Here is a 17,799-nt window from a genome sequence, read left to right on the forward strand (position 1 = left end):
CCTTTTTATATTTGTGTGTTCGGAATAAAGTTTCATTCATTGATCGAGTCATTCATTCATTCCTATTTATTTCAAAGTTAATAATGTCGTATATCAGCAATGTCAAACATTATTTCAGGGGCTCACATGCACAGGCCTGACTAGTAAAATAGTGCCATAATAACCTTTAAGTTTAACCTTTAAAGTTGTTTTGTGTTGTTGTGGCGCAGAGTATGTGTGATGAAAATGTTTTATTTTCACAAAACCAAACAATTGCTTTAAAAAATGTCAACAATCTCAACATGAAGCCAAATCTAATGAAACCTCCCAGTGCAAAATACAGTGAAAAGTCCACAAAGCTTCTCCCATAGCTGTTGCATTATGTGTGTTTTTACAAACTCACCCTGACAGCGTGGCGCTGAGGCTACTGCTAGTTTGCTATCTTTCATGCCATCATCACCAATATCTGAGCTCAGATCTTTGTGTTGTGTTGTCTCCCCTACGTCTAAGAAAATTGTTAAAATATCAATGTTGTCTTTGAAATTTTTTATACTTTCCTTGGTGGCTTGGCAGGCCAGGTTTGAGCATCTTCTAGGCCAGTTTTGGCCATCGAGCCCCGTGTTTGACACCCCTGCCTTATTCAGTGGGACAGTGAAAGGGTAGGGTTGATTGTTTTCAGAAATCTCTCCAATGAGACTATATACAATATATATAGATAGGTGCAGTTTCAATGTCGGTGATGAAGAAAACTTTATGCAGGGATTGACATCTCTTAGGACTCTGTGTGTGTGTGTGTAAGGGGCAATGTCATTGTGTATCACTTTTTTTTTTTTTTTTTAAATGATCAACTGTGATTTCAAAAGTGGATGTCTGTTGACTTGTGATCATTGATATGATTATTTGCGTGTTGATGTTTTTTTAATCAGGATTGATTAACCAATAATAATAAAGGAAATGTCCAATAAACTATACATTTTTTACACAATATCAAATGTGATTTAAATATAGTATAAATGTTCCCACAAAGTAAAATTAAGGACATAAGAAATCTATTCATATACCTTTCCAATCCCAAAAGCCCTTCGTAGATTATTATCTTGGAATTAGATGCAGCGTACTCAGTTCAAAAACACACTTCAACTCCAAATCTGTAGCTTTATTCACTCTTGATAACAGACATCATGATGGAATGGTTAAAATTAGGCAACACCACATTGGTTTAGGTACTGTGAGGAATCAAGAGTTTCTCAACGATAAAAGCAAAGTTCTAAATGGATTGACCTTCACAAATTGTCAGTGAAGCAGAACACACAGAGAGATGAAAGTGGAATTTAACATAAAAGAAACAAGGTAAATTCCATAAATGAAACTTTCAATGTCGGTTCAGTTTATGTGACCAATGAGACTCCTTACATAAACCTGAATAGAGGAAGGCACATCGGGCGCAAAGTGTTTCTCGAAAGGAAAAAAGTCCATAAGTGTGTATTTACATATGTCAGTAGTAATGTCCGATCTATATATAAAATTATTTCACCATTAAGAGCTGTTTATACCAACCAAGTGGTTGTGAAAATAATTCCCTCATTCTTCAACTCTGATTTTAAAAAGAAACAAAACAAACCTTAAATATATTACAGGCTACCCGCTATACATTTATTATTAAATTACAACTGAATTAAAAGGATAGTTGGGAAGCAGCACTGATGATTGGGGGTGGGGGGGGTGTCTGTGGGTCCCTTTAAGCGATGTAGGTCATGATCTTCTGCGAAATGGACCCGCAGCAGATGGGACACTTGACCAGCGACCTTGAGCACTCTTTGCAGCTGACCATGTGAGCACACGGGAGGAAGACAATGCAGATATCTCGGTCCATGCAGATTTTGCATTGTTTCTCATGTTGCAGCTGCCGCAGCTTCTCCAGTGGATCGTCATCTTAAAGAAAAAGATGGGAAGACATTTAAATTTTTTTTTTAAAAAAATCAATAAAACTCTGGTATTCTGTTTATTCTTTGGTTCAGCTCTACCTCTCTCTTCAGCCTTGGCAGCTTCACTTGCTGGAGTGCTGTTGAGCAAGTCCCCCATGAGCAGCTCCAGGCTGGAGTATCCTGAGCCGGTCCTGCTCATTTTCTCCAAAATGATCTTCTCCAGCACGCCGGGGTCCACACCCATTTCCAAGGCCTTCTGAGCCATGGGAGACTGCAGCACGTCTGTCAACCAAAAGGTACAAAACAAGTGATCAGGTTTAGCTGCTCCGCAACTTAAAAAAAAAAACAAAAAAAACTTTAATCAAAATGTAGATATACTTACCATTCTTGGCCCCTGAAAATCCATTCTGATGACTTGGATTCTGGAAGGAAAAAACATATAGGACCATAACAAATTACTTCGACATTAACACTATTGATCAAATATATTTGATTCCTTCCTACGGAGACAGATTTTTGATCAGGAAGTATAAAATATTGAATAATCCTATTTTAACAATGCAGCACATGCCCATCAAGTCCTGTGGCCGGAAGATCAAAATGAGGCAGAGCACACCTTACATTTATGAAGAATGAAAGTCATGAGAAGAATGCAGATTGACCAAAAACATATTTCCTCCTACAGTTAGTTGGAAATTAGATTTCACAGATATACAGATATACTTCCTTGGTATTTTCCCCAGTCGGGTTTTTTTTTTTTTTTTTTAATTTACATGTTTTTCATAAACTGCCGCACCTCCATCAAAATGCTCCGTTTACTTCAACACATAGTTGTCCTCAGCGACACTTCTGCTGTGCTGATGGCCAAGGTTAGTTCTTTAACCAAATCAGATAAACCCAATGAACCCTGTTTCAGAGAACCGGAGAGAATACTGACCGACTGGTTGCGTGACGGTCCTCGTAGCTGGACGTTGCTCACAAACTCTTGTCCTTTCTCTGCTAACACAAAGCTGCAACTAAATGGGGTTTAAAAAAACACAAACAACATTTATTACAAAAGGTTTCTGCGTTCCAAGTGATGCAATACAACATGTCAGCCACAAATGTAAAATCGACCAATCCTGCTTGAGATATTGTGTAAGATTTTGAATGAACTGCAGATGAAAGAGTTCATTGACAAAGCAAGTTGTATTGAATGACAGTGCAGGGCTGTTCTCACCCTGGGTAGTGTTTGGCATGTTCTTCCCATGGATCCTCTTCAGGTTGCCAGCCTTTCAGACCTCCACCACAGCGGAAACATAAAACCTTGTCTCCTGAGCCTGAAAATGGCCACAATCCACAATAGAAACATTCCTCAGCGTTGAAAATCAGTAGTTTAGCACCAAGGCTGCCTTACTCTTAGTCAACCATCTGTGCCCTACCTTTGCTGTAGAAACCAGCTCTGGCGAGCCTCTCGGGTTCAATCGGGTGCTGGACACCTGCAAAGCTCCGGAGCCTCTCCTCCAGACTCCCCATGAGGACTTCCGAGTGTACATGCTGACTGCTGCTGCTGCTCTCCCCCCCCTCCCCCTCCCCCTCCTCCTCCATGCCCCCCTGGAATGGGACATTACCCACATCGTGCCCGAGGATGAAAAAGCAGTTGGGGTAATGTTTGTTGTGTTCCCCCCAGGCGTTGTCCTCCGCCGTCCAGCCGTTCAACATGCCGCTACAGCAGAAACACTGCACCATGTCGCTCTGTCCCAAGTAGTAGAACCCTGCCTGGGCCAGCTGTCGGGATCTCATCGGACTGTTTGGCGGCCATGATGAGAAGGTCTGAAGTCGGGCCTCTTCGCTCCTCATGTGAGGGCTTATCGGGTACGTGCTCTCATCCACCACTTCTCCCGTCCTCAGTCGATATTCCATGTCCGCCGCTTCCTCGTTGGAGACAAACCCATTAGTGAGCAGGGAATCAGAACCGGCCCGGTGGATGCAGCTCAGAAACAAGCAAGACGGAGAAACCTGAAACAAAGAGGAATGTCGGAATTCTCCATGAGTAAAAGAAGTCAAGCCGAGTTTAACAACCTTGTCTTTCCACCATTGTTACCTCCTTGTGTCTCTCGACGGGGAGGTCTTCCTCGCACCAGTTCTCCACCGTCTTCTTGCAGCTGAAACAGCGGACACGGTCAGCCTGGCCGGTGAAGTAGAAGCCGGCCCGGGCCAGCTTTACTGCAGACACCTGGTGGGTGACACTGGAGCCACGGAACGAGTTGAGACGGCTGTCCATCAGGGAGAAGTCGGCCATGTGGTCCGACTCCAAATCACCATCCCGCCTGTGGTCGCCCATGATTGAACGAGGAAACCAGAGGCTGGACTAACTTGAAGAACAGAACGTCTGCAGATAAAACATGAACAAAAAAAATGTTGCAGTAAGTGGGAGTAGACAGGTTGCTCAGAATACAGGAGAAAACGATCCTGTATCGGGCAACTGACCAAATATGGTAACTTCCTAAGTCCCGGTTCTTCTATTCAAACTATGATGAGGTCATGACAACCATAAAGGAATTTAAACAAGAATGTAAGAAATGGAGAAATTGCACTGAGCCAAAAGAAACACGAATGTTCTGCTTCAAACTAACCCTACTGGTGATTTAGTATACATAGCATAAACACTGATTGTGTTAAAATAAATATGGAAAATTGACACAGTATTTCATGACGGCACACACGAGTGACAATAGACAGGTTGGTGGCATGTTAAGTGTTATTTTCATAACTTCTAACAGAATTAATCTTCAAGACATTTTGAAGCTATAAAGCATAAAAGATGTGCAATTTCAGCCTGCTTTGCAAGTTTCAAAACGGAAAAAAAATGAATGCCACATATCAATGTTTTTTTGTACGTATTGTGACTATACACCCCATTCACGTCTCCTTTTATTGATATAAATATGTGACAAGTTCTGCTCGGACCCTAATAACATATTTGCTGTCCCGTTGCATCGTGCCTTTGACTCCATGACCCTGGGTTGGATAAAGCAGCATAAAATATGGTTGGATAATATATTTCTTCCAAAAAAACAAACAAACAAGCAAACAAAAAATAAACAAATGGGTGACTGAATATATTTGTGTCTCAGGGGCCGGAGCTCTGCTCAGCACATCCAGGCTTTTACAGGGTCACTGTGCCTTTAAGAGAAGCAGCCAGTCTGTAATCACATGGAGGAATCGGATATTCCATGTGATGGATGGACACTTTTGGAGGCAGGATTCTGCACAGCACATCTCATTTGCTGTGGTGGCATCAGGGCGCAGCCTATCCCCAGGCAGCACAACAAACACTGTGCCAAACGACAATAGAAACATTAATAACGTGTCCTTATGGATCATAGGATGCAAGTTAGGCAACCACCAAGTAGGCTTAAGTTACAATACAAATTAAAATATGAAAAGAGTAGAGGTGCGGCAAGATGTTAAGGGAAAATGTTGTTAGTCAGTCACAAGTGCCAACACATGATGGAAATATCCATCACACCCTCATGATGTTGTCCAGGGTGTGCGCTCAACCACACTACAAGCTTTCAACACTTACATCCTAACTTTATCTTGAAACTAAAGTCTATCGCCACTGATTGAGCAACTACTTATAAAACTGACCTCTGAGACAGTGCATTTGTTAAATTAAAGGGTGCAGCTGATAATCTTTGAACTGTTCTGTGCACATTCGTTAGATTAGAGAAGGATCAATTTATAGACGTGTGTGCTCAAACGGAGCAATGTCACGCAGATGTGAATTTGCTCGGCATTTCAATGCATTTTAGCAGCTTGTATACAGTGGATTTGTTTTGGGTTTTTTTACACAATAATGAGACGAGAGTAACGGCGTGCGTGAAAACAAAACAGAAAGAACTGGCAGCTCTGCTTCCAACGCCCGCGACCTTTAACAGCGCCAGACCGAGCTGCTGCTGCTGCTGCTGCTGGTGCTAACACCAAGTCAACCAGGCTGGCGATTATCGCCCAAACGAATTAAAACACACACAAAGTACTTACATTTGTAAAGCATATGGAGTACAGCTTGCTCAGACTTGCGCTGTCATCCTACATGGAGCTCGTAAACCAGACAGCTATCGCCAGCTAAGTTAGCTTAGCAACTCCGCCTACAGTTCGCTCAGTGGAGAGGTTACTCGGTCAAATATCGGGGTAAAACCGGGTTAGTTACCTCTGAGCGGCTCGCAGGCGGATCTCCGGTCCCCGGGGTATCACTTCAGTCTGCCCTCAATGTGAACATGGTCCAGGGAGATTAGTCTTGTAGATGTGACCCCGCTATGCGGAAGTGAGATCGGGGGGGGACGGACGGACGGACGTGCCCATACGTCATACGTAGTGATCAGCGTGGTGACGACATGGAAGAGATACCTCTTTGGCGCGTTTTCGGTTTTCATGGGGGAGCCCCCAAGTTTACTTCAATCTGCCACTTCCCTCCTTGTGCACCCATCATCTTAAAAAAAAAAAAAAAATACTACATACGCCAATATAAGAGCATCCAGAAGAAGAAAACTTCTTTAATTTACTCAAGATAGAATTATACTTTTGAAATGATTTATTCATTAAAATAGACTTGACCATGTGTAACTGTACTTATTCTTGCTCCACCATACCTCACTGGCCTCCTCCACCTCCACATCAGATCTGCCTTCTCTCTCAGCCTCGCTGTCCTTCCGGAACCGCATGACCACCATGGGGCCGAGAGCCTTCAGCCACTCAGCCCCACACCTCTGGAACTCTCTCCCACTCAACAGCAGAAACTTCCAATCCCTGGACACTTTACCTTAAAATAATTCTATTTAAACAAACAATGTTGGTCTGCTGCAAATCCCTGGCTATTCTTTAATGTTCTTACTATGTTTTTATCAGTATTTTAACATGTTCATTGCATACAGTGACCTTAGGCGTCCTGAAAGATGATCATTAATAAAATGTACTCTTACATTGATCACACCTAATCTTGTGTTATTTCCCTAAGTGTTAATGCTTTTTTTTATTTTGTTTTGATACTTTATAAATTATTGTCTACTCTTCTTCTAACCTGTATTAATGCAGATTGAAATTTCCCACAAAAACTGTAATGTGTTCATTGAAAAAAGAGGATCTGCCACTTGTAAAAAGGTTGAACATGTTTTTGTGAATGAGGAACTTGGGTGGAATTCCAGTTATGTTTCACAAGCCACCCTCTTCAAAAAAATAGTTTCGAGAGAAGCTGGTGCCAATGCAGTTTGATACAACCAACCTATTCAAGGTAATGTGGATTTAATCAGTGGTGGGGAAAAAAAACCGGATTTTTCTTTCTCTAGAAAACAATTTAGTTTTTGACTCGAAACTATTTTGACGGTTGAATTATGATCTGTTCGCTAACAATCAAGCTGATGTTTTCATGCTGACAAACAGTATCAGACTAACAGGAGGCATTAAGGTCAATATGAATTTAATCAAAGCCTCGTGCATAATTAAATCAAATAAATACAAAAATCAATAAAATAAAGATTGTTACTTTTGTACCTCAGCAAACTACAGAAACTGTACTTTTCTCTAAGTTCTTTCTTTGCAGGATTTCAGTTCTTAAGCTATTTTTGTATTCAGGTCATGTAAACAAAGAACAAGAGCAGATTAGAATTTGATTTGGTAAAGCAAATTTGTACCACTATCCATTACGGCATCCCCTTGTGAAGGAACAACCTGATTGTCTTGACTATTATTTTCATTTATTTGAAGATAAATTAAGGATTATAATATCCAGGTTTAGAGCCGAGAATTAACATATTTTTAAAGTGGTTACAGCAATCAGTGTTCACTTGTATTCAACTAAAAATGCAGCAGAAAGGTCAGATAATTGCAGAGCAAAAGCTTTGATTGCTGCAATTTGCTGAGCAAGAAGACAAGAGATTATGTGGCATTTACATTTTCTATAGATATCTTCAAAACCCTTTATTTAGATTTCTATTCCAAACCATTCCCAACTCGCTGATCTATTTAGCCACATGTTACTTTAAAATGTATTCCTGTTACACGGTGCTCAGCTCAACACACTGGCCCACAAATACCAGTGAGCAGAGAGCAATGACTCGAAGTCACATGTATGTGAAGATATTTCTTCCCAGCTACTGATTAATGATGACGGAGGCCAGCGAGCGCTTCAGACTTTCAAGAATGTACAAGTTTATTCCGAATACCCTTCATTCACAGGCCGAACAAATGAATTCAATCATGTTTACAATTCAAAGATAATAGAAAGAAAGAAAAAAAAAACCCTGTAACATTGGAAAGACTGCGCTCAGTGCACGAGATGTTGGTCTTTGCCGTTTCGAAGCTCCATTAGTAAGTCCACTTTTCTCCTCAGCAAAGTCACCGGAGCACTCCAGCAGGGAGGACAATTTTCTGAACTTGGCAATGGGAGGGATTTGAGCTCGGGCGCCCCCTACAGGTCAGTGCAAGGCATCATCCCTCCACGATCCTGCGGAGCAAGTTGCCAAGGCTGCCCTTCGCTATCTGTAGGGGGGTCTTCTCCTCCTTGTTCTCAATGTAAATGCTCGCGCCGTGCTCCACCAGCAACTTGGCTGCTTCCACTCGCTCCTCATCGCACGCTAGGTGCCTGGGCAGAAAGAGAGAACAGAGGAATCAAAACTTTGGCAGACAGAAATATTTTATTCCATCTTTTATCCTGGTTTGTCCAGCTTTGTGGTGGATTGCACCGGGGAAGACGTCTCCAGGCCTCCACAGAGAGACAAGCACTCATACTCTATATACTCCTACTGGAAATTTAGAAAGACTGATTATCCTCAAATCCATGTTTTTTGGACTGAGAGGAAACCAAGGACATTCTTGCTACAACACAGAGCAGTGAAATCAATCTTTATTGTTTATTAATATTGAATTCTACTTCATAATTATGCACTGGTACGAGGGGCTATGTACGTATCGGAGATTTATTAAAACCAAACTAAATTCATTTAATAAATTGGCATTGCTGGTAGCTCTGAGATTAAAGTAAAGAAATATACATTTTTCATCCTGGTTAATGCAGTTACACCCTGAGGACTTCCTTTAAAATGATCATATTATCCAGCTTTTCAACACTTTCACATGGTCTCGTTGGTCCAAAAACATTGTATTCAAAGTTTACTGCCCCAAATCCAGCTTTTCCTTCATTTTCATCCGTTTGAATATTAGATCATAGGAGCTGCATTCAGAATCTGCTGTGTCTGTGTGAGCTGCACTGGCTCCGCCCACACATGCCCACCTTGGTAAGAGGAGGAAGTACTTCCTCTTGTGCCAGAGTAGAGCTGCCTAATTGTGGGAAGGGAAAGTTGAGGCCCTACCTTGATTGGCATTGGCTAAACCCCCGATGACACTATACAGGGTTTGATTTCTGATTGGCTCGTTGGAGCAACACACTTTTTAAAAACTGAAACAAGCCCGCGAGAGAGAGGACAGACTTTCTTCACTTCTGGGGCGTCAGTCCCGCTATGGGGACGATTATTACTCTTAGAAATCCATTAGAAATTGAACTTTCCATAATGTGACCCCTTTTAAGTATTCAGGTTCCTCCGACAACCTCAAGGCATGTATTCAAGGCTGATTCTTCACCCTAAACTATCTCTCAGATTGTTATTTCTGAGATTATGTTAGCAGTGAGGGACGAGCGTCCAGGATTGACAGCTCAGTTCTTTAAACTGTAACCCGTACGAGGCAAATACGGTCGGTGAACCGACGGCTGGATGCGGAAAGCAACAGCTGGAAATATACATATCCACACTTACAGGGGCGTGTTGCCCTGCGAGTCCTGGATATTGGTGGAGGCGCTCTGCTTGAGGAGCAGCAGGATGAGGCGGTAGTTGCCCTTCGCAGACGCTCTGTGAAGCGGGGTCGACTCCAACTTGTCGGTGGCGTTGGGATCGGCTCCGTTTTCAAGCAGCAGCAAAGCGATCTGCGAAGACAGACGCTCCCAAAATGAGGAACATTAAACTTAGTGGTTCCACATCAAACCCACATTCCGTAGTCATGGCCTCCTGGTTTTCCCAGAAGAAAAGTCCCCCCCCAAAAAACTGGATGTGATGGTGAGAACAAGAGGTAAAACCACAGCGTGCCATACAACTGGGAACATGATTAAATGAGTCATACTGAAATAATACCTTCTACACAAAAACAGACACTCCCCCCCCCAAAAAAACCCTCCAGGTATACATTCAATAAAGGAAAGTTAATAATTTCAGGATAGGAAACATTCATAAAAGTCTTATTTAAAATGAATATGCACTCTTGTACCGTTAAGCAGTGAGAAACAATCCCATCAATGAAAAGGGATGCTCTCATCAACAGCTCACTGTTATCAAACACTCAGTGGAAACAGCAACCACTAAAACAAAAGAAGAGTCCCGTTGTTTTAAAATATTGCCACTTGAAAAACATTGCCACAGCGAAGACATTTGTCTCCCCGGGCAACACGGAGGGATTAACACACAGTTTCATATGGAGCAGGTTAGACTGTAATGATCTGCTTTCTGCTCTGCCAAAGAAAACAATTCATCACCCGCAATTAATTCAAAATTCAGCCGCACAAGTAACTGAAACTCCACCAAGTCAGTCTGGCTCTTGTGTTTTATATGTTTTACAATTGTGTCCCATATTTTGGTCTTTTTACATATTTTGATCTTCTATAAATATATATACATCACAGGTCGGATAGTGGGAAACCCTTCGTTAAATACTATATTCTGAGACAATTGTTGATTTTAGAACGTTGAGTCTCCTTTAAATACATTTAGATAAACTTGCAAGTTATATGATGTGAAAAATGTGAGCCATTCTATCATCAGTTGCCGCGGTTTGTCTGATACTGATGGTCTCAAAGTGTAGGAATACCAATATTTGACTTCAAACACCACTAAGGGGGAGCAAATGTTAACATTTCAGAAAAGCAGCGTCTGCTAAACTATTGAAACAACCAGTTTAGTGGTTGTGTTTTTTCACCGTTTCCTTTCTGGAGCACTATTCACAAAACTGCTGAGGGCGCCATTTAGTTAAAGAACAAAGAGATGTCCGAAGCTAAGAGTAGTGGGTGGATTTCAACCCTCTTGCCAAGAACAAAAAACCTATTTTATGAATGAACCTGGATCTGCGTCAGATTTTTTATTTGATGAGGCTAATTCAAATCCACACTTTAGTTTATTACTACTTATTGCACCAGTAATGCATGACAAAAATGTTTTTTTTTTTTTTTTTTAATTTCTTTTTACCTCGTATCTATCTTTAGAGGCGGCATAGTGCAGTGGTGTGCATCCATTCTGGTTAACGGAATTGAGCTGGGCTCCTTTAGATATCAGGGCTCTCACGATGTCTTCTCTGCCGGCAGAAGCTGCGATGTGTAGAGGGGTCCATGAAGCCTGAGGAATCACCCACACGACAAAACAACATCAGCAACCACGTGAACACATCCACACCAGACAGTCCTCGATTAACTGCCCTTTTAGTTGCCGGGCACAGGAGTCCCATCTTATTTTCATATTGTACATTTTGGCTTCTAAAACTTACATATAGTTTAAGTTCTTCATCAAAAGTAGTGTCTATTTTGCCTATGAGAGGTTGCTCAATGAGCCTCACTACTTGTCCCTTACTCTTCAACCTACCTGTCTCCAGCCAGTCCGCCCTGCGTGTACTCTCGTCTTCACCAAAAAATAACACCGATCACTGCTTTGGATGGTCACTGATAGCTTAAGAATGTCTCTTTATGTGATGAATTTATAACTGGGTAAGTGTAAATGATTACATAGTTTTAAGCCAAATAAATCAATTTAACATTTTTGTTAGGAAGACATACAAAAAAAAAAAATGAAGGAGTTACCAGATTATTTAAGCATTACCTCCTATAGCTGACCTGTTTATGGAAGACAGCGCAGAAAAGGCAACTGCAATGTCTCGATCTCCACTTTTAAGAAAATATCGTGTCGTAGTATATCACACACTGTCATGTTTACAGGATGTAGACTCACATCATCCTGCAGATTCACCTCCACCCCCAGGTCAAGCAGAAACTGCACAATGTCGGTGTGTCCAGCTGAACAGGCCCAGTGCAGAGCAGTTCTCTGGTCCTGAAGAGACAGACCCCCACATCTTCATCAGAAAACCACGTCTTCCTCAGATACCCACATCATCTTCACAAGAACAACCACATCATCATCATCATCATTATCAGACCCCCACATCATGTATTGTTTAGACCCTCTCATCTTCTTCACACGCCCACTACATCTAAAGACCCTCTCATCTTCATCAGATCCCCACTACATCTTCAGACCCTCTCATCTTCGTCAGAGTCCCACTACGTCTTCAGTGGTGTTACAGACTGAATTGCGTCCCCACCTGTTCTGTGTTCGAGGTTAACTTTTCTTACCTGGTCCGTTTTACAAGCGAGCGTTTTATCCGAGAGAATACACTGCTTTAACTCCTCAAACTGCCCGGTGTAAGCTAAATTGCAGACCTCTACGTTTGATACGGAGCCCTCCATATTTTATCAACAAAACAAAACTTAGAGCTCGTTTCGTTTGAAAGATAAGCGGAATGACTCAGGAAATTCTGAATTCTGTTTCCGCTTCACGTGTTTGTTTCCTCTTCAAATTAAAATACCAGCAGTTTTCTGACCTGACATTGACGTTGAACTGATGCATAAAGATATTATTCTTGTTATGGTCTATAATATAGTATTTTATAAGATACTGTAAAAGTTACAAAATAAAAAGACAGTACTTTTTCTACGTTTGAAGAAAAAGTACAAATGTTTTATTTTGGCAGGAAAACATAATACTCCCGGAAGTAATACATGTAGCGGAGTGGTTGTTAGCATTGCTAACTAAACAACTGAAAGGAAAAGTGGCTTAAATTTAATCTTGGCAGCAGTTCATAATAATTTCTTTGTATTGATAAATTATATCAAGTCTTCGACTTTCTACTGATATATACGTCGTCATGGCAGCCACACTGGTAAGCCTACTTTTCTATGGTAAACTCAAATGACTGACGCCGTTTTACGCTCCTTTTAGTTTTACTCCCTAACAGTCTCACACGTGAACGTTTAGTCGTGATCGATATTCGATTCGTTGTTGTCTCAACAGGATTTCAGGACCCACGCAGACCAATCTTGCAGATATTCAGAAGAATTCGTCAACATTTACTACGATTGCATGGATAAGAAGAGGAGGGTGAGTGGCTTGAGAGTGCCCACACGTCACACATTGTTGACATAAAAATAACATTGTGTCTATCCAATACACGTGGCTGGATTGGTGCCGGTGTTGGTGTAAACCCAACGCATGGAGGTCTCGTTTGGCCAAATACAAAGTCGTTCCATAGTTTGCTCACCAGAGAGCAGTGAATACTCAGTTTCAGCTGCGGGTGTTCATGATATATGATTCAATGCAGAAATATGTAATAACCAACTCTAACCCTTTAATGTTTTCACCCTAAAACCACGGTTGAATCGTCCTAAAACTCTTCTTGGATTATTCTTTTACTCTAAAATAATGGATTGTTGAGATGACTAGAAGACAATATTGTTATGCTTTTAGGGGCTCATGAAGGGTGATGAAGGTCGAGTCCTGGAACAAAGCTGACTTTGGGTGAAGAAGGGACAGTACACTATGGACAGACCCTCAGTCCGTCACAGGACCCAGACAGACAGATAGCCACACGCACTTATACTCTCACCTCCAGGAAGTTTGGATTCACAATTTATCTTCAAAAGCTGGAGTATCTGAAAGAGACAAACACACAGGGAGCTCATGCAGACTCCAAATAAGAAGCCCCATGAGCACAAGACTTGTTGTGACTTGAAGGAGCAAACCACTACACCATCACATGGCCCTTTATTCCTGTTAAATATTACCAGCGTGGCTTTCCCTATGGTGAGTCATTTTCTGAACCCAACAGCTTGTTGTGCTACGTGGTGTTGTTGAATGATTTTACCCACTAATTCATCGTATTGACTCCACATGCATGTTTTTGGACCGTGAGAAGAAACCGGAGCGCACGGAGGACGAACACGGGGAGAACAAACTCCACAGAGAAAAGCACCCAGCCAGTACTTGTCTTGAACCCATTACCTTCTGACTGTGATCCGGGAGCACTGTTGTGAAAATATTGTTGTGCGAGCTCATAGACTTCAATCTAATCTTGTGCAATAACAGTAGTTCTGATAACAGAACATTCTGTTTTTGTAAAGTCACGTCGTGATTAGCTCTCCCGCCTCACAGTGAAAACAACCCTGGTTTGATTCTCCACTTGTGGGCCCTTTTCTGAGCACATGTTCTTCCTTTGTATGCCGGGTCCCAACACACGTGTTTGAGATGTGAATGCGCGTGTGACAGTCTGTCTCACAGTGTGTTTCCCCTAGGATCCACCTAATTGGGATGCAGTGGTCCACGAGATGGACGGATGTTATTTGGTCTATATGAGCTTGCTCTCAAATGGGCCGCTTTGATGGAAAAATGTGGCGTACTAATTTATTAATCATTGTTTTTTTTCGCATAACTCAGACTGCACAAGGAGCATCTCTGTGATGCACAGTGCCAGGGGGGCCGTGATGACAGCAAGGCAGATCACACTGTTCTGATTACACAAATAAAACAAACAGTTTCATTTACTGCGATTACATGCAGACTGTAGCGTGTCCTTGTCAGTATTCATCGAGTTTTCTCAAAATGAGCTCGCAGGAAATCATCAATTGACAGACAGACGTACTGACATAAGCAGGTGGTCAGGACACTTTGCGAGAAAGGGGGAAGTTTTGCTTTCAGTTATGTATTTTCGAATGATGTGCTAATGTTCATTTCGAGCGTACACGAGAAACTGTCCGATATGAGTTTCGGGACATCATTTTTCTGACTTCCCATTCACCGCTACTCTGGAAAAATGATCTTAGAATGACAAAATACACATTACATTGTCTTTGTCAGTTTGTAAACATATACATCTTCAGCTTGGTCGACAATTTGCGTCATTCACCACTTCGAATCTTTAGGTTTTGTCGTGTTAATTTTTATTTAAATTGATTGTTTTGTATTCATATTGTTCTCTGAAAACCAAAGCACTTTTTCCCATTCATCGATTATGACTATGCAAAGAATGAAGCTGTTTGCTTACCATTCAAACTAATATTGTTATTTAAATATAGTTTAATTGAAGATGCTTTATATCAAAGTGAAGCAAATCGTCTGTCTGTACAGTTGTATAATCTTTGTGTGAGTATCTTTGGTCTGAGGATCCCCTAGAAACCTTCTCTAAGTACAATCAATGCTTTTCCATGAGTAAATTGTATCATGATACATGTCATATAGCTAGAGTTCTATTAATGCTCTGAGCAGAGGCTTCAGGGTGAAGTCATTGATGGTTATTTACAGGTTTTGCCAAGTATTTTCAAAAGATATTTGGTTATACTCAGAGGCTGCTGGCCAATAGAAAGCGCCAGACACAAGAAGCAGAAAGAAAAATTATAATATAAATTATTCATCTGTAATAATGTCAAAATATGTTTATGCCAACAAACTAACAATGGGCCCTGGACTGCATGCGCTTCATTTTCTATCGATAATAGAGGATTTCTTGACTTCTTCCTCTCTTCTCTTCTCCCAGAGGACACTGTTTGTTCCTTCATGCTTTTAAAAGAAAGAAAGAAAGAAAAAAACAAACACAAACAGAATCTTGACCTGTGTGTTGCAGAACTTGACCCGGCTCTACCTCGACAAGGCCACCCTGGTGTGGAACGGGAACGCCGTCTCAGGACAGGATGCTTTGGGCGAGTTTTTTGAGTCGCTGCCGTCGAGCGAGTTCAAAGTGCACATACTGGACTGTCAGCCTGTTCACGGTGAGCCGACCAGAGTTCCTTATTTCATTGCTTTATCGTCATCGTCGTCGCCAACATCAAGTGAGTATTTTGACCAAATCACAATTTTATGAATATTTTAAACAGCTTAATGTGGGGAAAATATGCATAGAAATTGTGATTTGGTCAAAATACTCCCTTGAGCTTATCAAGGTGACAAGAATTTAGATAATATTAGGAAATCGTATGTATTTATTCAGCAGCTTCTCTTACTCGGGCAAAATGTGCCATAGTAGAGAGTTACCCGACTTAAATTGTAAAACATCCGTCGGTAGGATGTCGCTCCCTTGAAATAAGACAGAACCATTAAACATGTTGGAAATATTCGATAGGCCTGCAAGTACAAAGTGTTCAGTGCTCAGAGACTGGGCCAAGAAACATCTGAAGATCTCAACTGTTTCCTGGTTTCATGAGCATGAGCTAGATTATTAACTTGCTAGGTTTTCAAAGACCCTTTCTGAAATAGCGGGACAGGAAAAACGTCTTTCAAGAAGAGCTTGATTTGTCTGGAGAAAATGGTCCATCACGTGTATTAAAGTGCTCTACTCTGTGGTCAGCCAGTAAATGCCTCGAAGATGACAGAATATAGACATACCTCCTTTCCCCACCAGACGTAAGGCCTATTGAGCGATGACTGACCTTTCTTAAAGGAGATGGATGGTGAAGGAGAACAGTACAGCTCTCTGATGAGTGTCTATGGAGCCGTGGTGGCTGCTGCACAAAAAAGTTGCCTGTCAACACATCTGGACACGTCATGAATCGAAGACATATGACTGACCGGAAGTGTCGCCCAGCGTTCAAGCTTCACTCACGTTTTGGATTGACTGAAAGCACGCTCGCTGTTCAGTGATAAAACTAATCCTTAAAAATACAACATGCCACACAGGAAAAGTATTCAATTCATATTTTTCCCTTAAGTCGACACGAAGTACCCCAGAATGTTTTTTTTTCTATTTAAATGTTTCATATTAGACTTGTTGGATGGGAATCACTCTAAAAGAGTGACCACCGGGTTCTTGGGTCACCTCGCTGACTGAAGGCCCCTGCATACTCCCATAAGAACAAGAAGAAAAGCTTGGCTGTGACGTCAGCCGGCTGCCGAAAAAAAAAAAAGAAAGCTTTTTCGGCCGGAGAGTTCATACTCCGTGAAGAAGCTGTCGAACTTGTAGGACACGCCCCTTTCCCAGCAGGCACGCATCTGTGAAGCGACGCTTTCACTTTTCAACTGCACGGCTTATTTCTCGATTCAAATGGTTTCAGACATACACCTCGCTGAACTGTTTCAGTAACAAAAGAGAAAGTTTGTGTCCGGGCTGCGATATTGAGCTTTAAGTGAGGCGTTCAGGGGCATCACGTAACTCCGACATATTAACAAGCTGGTGGTTCTGAACATCTTCCATTAGTGGATGATGGAGGCCACTGTGCTCAATGGGTCCTTGAAAGGAGCAGAATGTTTTTCCGTAACCTTCCCCAGATTTGTGCATTGAAACGATCGTGTCCCGAGGTCTACAGATAATCCCTTTGACTTGATGCTTGGACATGCGTTGTACACTTTTGGAATAAGGGTGGAAAGTGAAGCGCCGTGAATTCTTTCCAGAAGTGTTGACAGATTTTTTTTTGTCTTCCCCCTGGTCAGTGTGCTGAATCATCCGTGAATCTTCTCTTCATTCACAGAACAAGCGACTCAAGGCCAAACGACGTTGCTGGTGGTGACCGGTGGCACCGTAACGTTCGAGGGAAACAAAGAACGTTTCTTCAACCAGAACTTTCTGCTGACAGCTCAGGCCTCGCCCAACAATGATCAGCCTGTTTGGAAGATTGCGAGTGACTGTTTCCGATTTCAAGACTGGAACAGCTGAAGCTCCGTCACCTTTCCTGTGACTCACCCCACCAAGTCATCAGAATTACAAATGTCATTTTTCATGAGCTTGTTTTTTTTTTGTAATAAAACCATCTGACCACACAGAATATGAAAGTTATTTATTTTATTTT

General features: G+C 41.7%; 3 protein-coding genes across 5 annotated transcripts; 1 reads left to right on the forward strand and 2 right to left on the reverse strand.

Moving 5' to 3' along the window:
* Positions 1 to 1,116: 1,116 nt before the first annotated feature.
* Positions 1,117 to 6,224, reverse strand: xiap (X-linked inhibitor of apoptosis). Of its 2 annotated transcripts, none has more exons than XM_080466240.1 (8): positions 6,100 to 6,224; positions 3,988 to 4,275; positions 3,326 to 3,902; positions 3,124 to 3,223; positions 2,842 to 2,920; positions 2,287 to 2,326; positions 2,004 to 2,186; positions 1,117 to 1,911 (listed from the first exon to the last, which is right to left on the reverse strand). In XM_080466240.1, exons 2-8 carry the CDS (start codon positions 4,225 to 4,227, stop codon positions 1,718 to 1,720), a joined length of 1,413 nt encoding a protein of 470 aa, XP_080322366.1. In that variant the 5' UTR covers positions 4,228 to 4,275; positions 6,100 to 6,224; the 3' UTR covers positions 1,117 to 1,717. The 2 variants fall into 2 exon arrangements, with proteins under 2 accessions (XP_080322366.1, XP_080322367.1); XM_080466241.1 differs by having other exon boundaries at positions 5,931 to 6,166.
* A 1,849-nt stretch (positions 6,225 to 8,073) lies between these two features.
* On the reverse strand, positions 8,074 to 12,515 carry psmd10 (proteasome 26S subunit, non-ATPase 10). Of its 2 annotated transcripts, XM_080465780.1 has the most exons (5): positions 12,325 to 12,515; positions 11,924 to 12,022; positions 11,171 to 11,317; positions 9,695 to 9,861; positions 8,074 to 8,526 (listed from the first exon to the last, which is right to left on the reverse strand). In XM_080465780.1, exons 1-5 carry the CDS (start codon positions 12,436 to 12,438, stop codon positions 8,373 to 8,375), a joined length of 681 nt encoding a protein of 226 aa, XP_080321906.1. In that variant the 5' UTR covers positions 12,439 to 12,515; the 3' UTR covers positions 8,074 to 8,372. The 2 variants fall into 2 exon arrangements, with proteins under 2 accessions (XP_080321906.1, XP_080321907.1); XM_080465781.1 differs by lacking the exon at positions 11,171 to 11,317.
* A 218-nt stretch (positions 12,516 to 12,733) lies between these two features.
* nxt2 (nuclear transport factor 2-like export factor 2) lies at positions 12,734 to 17,795 on the forward strand. The gene is made up of 4 exons (XM_080466397.1): positions 12,734 to 12,911; positions 13,043 to 13,129; positions 15,645 to 15,789; positions 17,482 to 17,795. The coding sequence occupies exons 1-4, from the start codon at positions 12,897 to 12,899 to the stop codon at positions 17,664 to 17,666; spliced, it is 432 nt and encodes a 143-aa protein (XP_080322523.1). The 5' UTR covers positions 12,734 to 12,896; the 3' UTR covers positions 17,667 to 17,795.
* Positions 17,796 to 17,799: the final 4 nt, after the last annotated feature.

This window comes from Lipophrys pholis (genome assembly GCF_963383615.2).
Source record: "Lipophrys pholis genome assembly, chromosome: 6".
Taxonomy (NCBI): Eukaryota; Metazoa; Chordata; class Actinopteri; order Blenniiformes; family Blenniidae; genus Lipophrys; species Lipophrys pholis.

Excerpts from the sequence above, each read along its gene's own strand:
- psmd10 (XM_080465780.1), bottom strand. The coding sequence starts at position 12,438 with ATGGAGGGCTCCGTATCAAACGTAGAGGTCTGCAATTTAGCTTACACC. Across the intron at positions 12,023-12,324 it reads TCGCTTGTAAAACGGACCAG|GACCAGAGAACTGCTCTGCA; the intron begins GTAAGAAAAGTT and ends CTGTCTCTTCAG. Across the intron at positions 9,862-11,170 it reads CCTCTAAAGATAGATACGAG|ATCGCTTTGCTGCTGCTTGA; the intron begins GTAAAAAGAAAT and ends CTGTCTTCGCAG.
- xiap (XM_080466240.1), bottom strand. The coding sequence starts at position 4,227 with ATGGGCGACCACAGGCGGGATGGTGATTTGGAGTCGGACCACATGGCC. Across the intron at positions 2,327-2,841 it reads GACCGTCACGCAACCAGTCG|AATCCAAGTCATCAGAATGG; the intron begins GTCAGTATTCTC and ends TTTTCCTTCCAG. Across the intron at positions 2,187-2,286 it reads ATTTTCAGGGGCCAAGAATG|ACGTGCTGCAGTCTCCCATG; the intron begins GTAAGTATATCT and ends TTTGGTTGACAG.
- nxt2 (XM_080466397.1), top strand. Across the intron at positions 13,130-15,644 it reads GCATGGATAAGAAGAGGAGG|AACTTGACCCGGCTCTACCT; the intron begins GTGAGTGGCTTG and ends TGTGTGTTGCAG. Across the intron at positions 15,790-17,481 it reads GGACTGTCAGCCTGTTCACG|AACAAGCGACTCAAGGCCAA; the intron begins GTGAGCCGACCA and ends CTTCATTCACAG.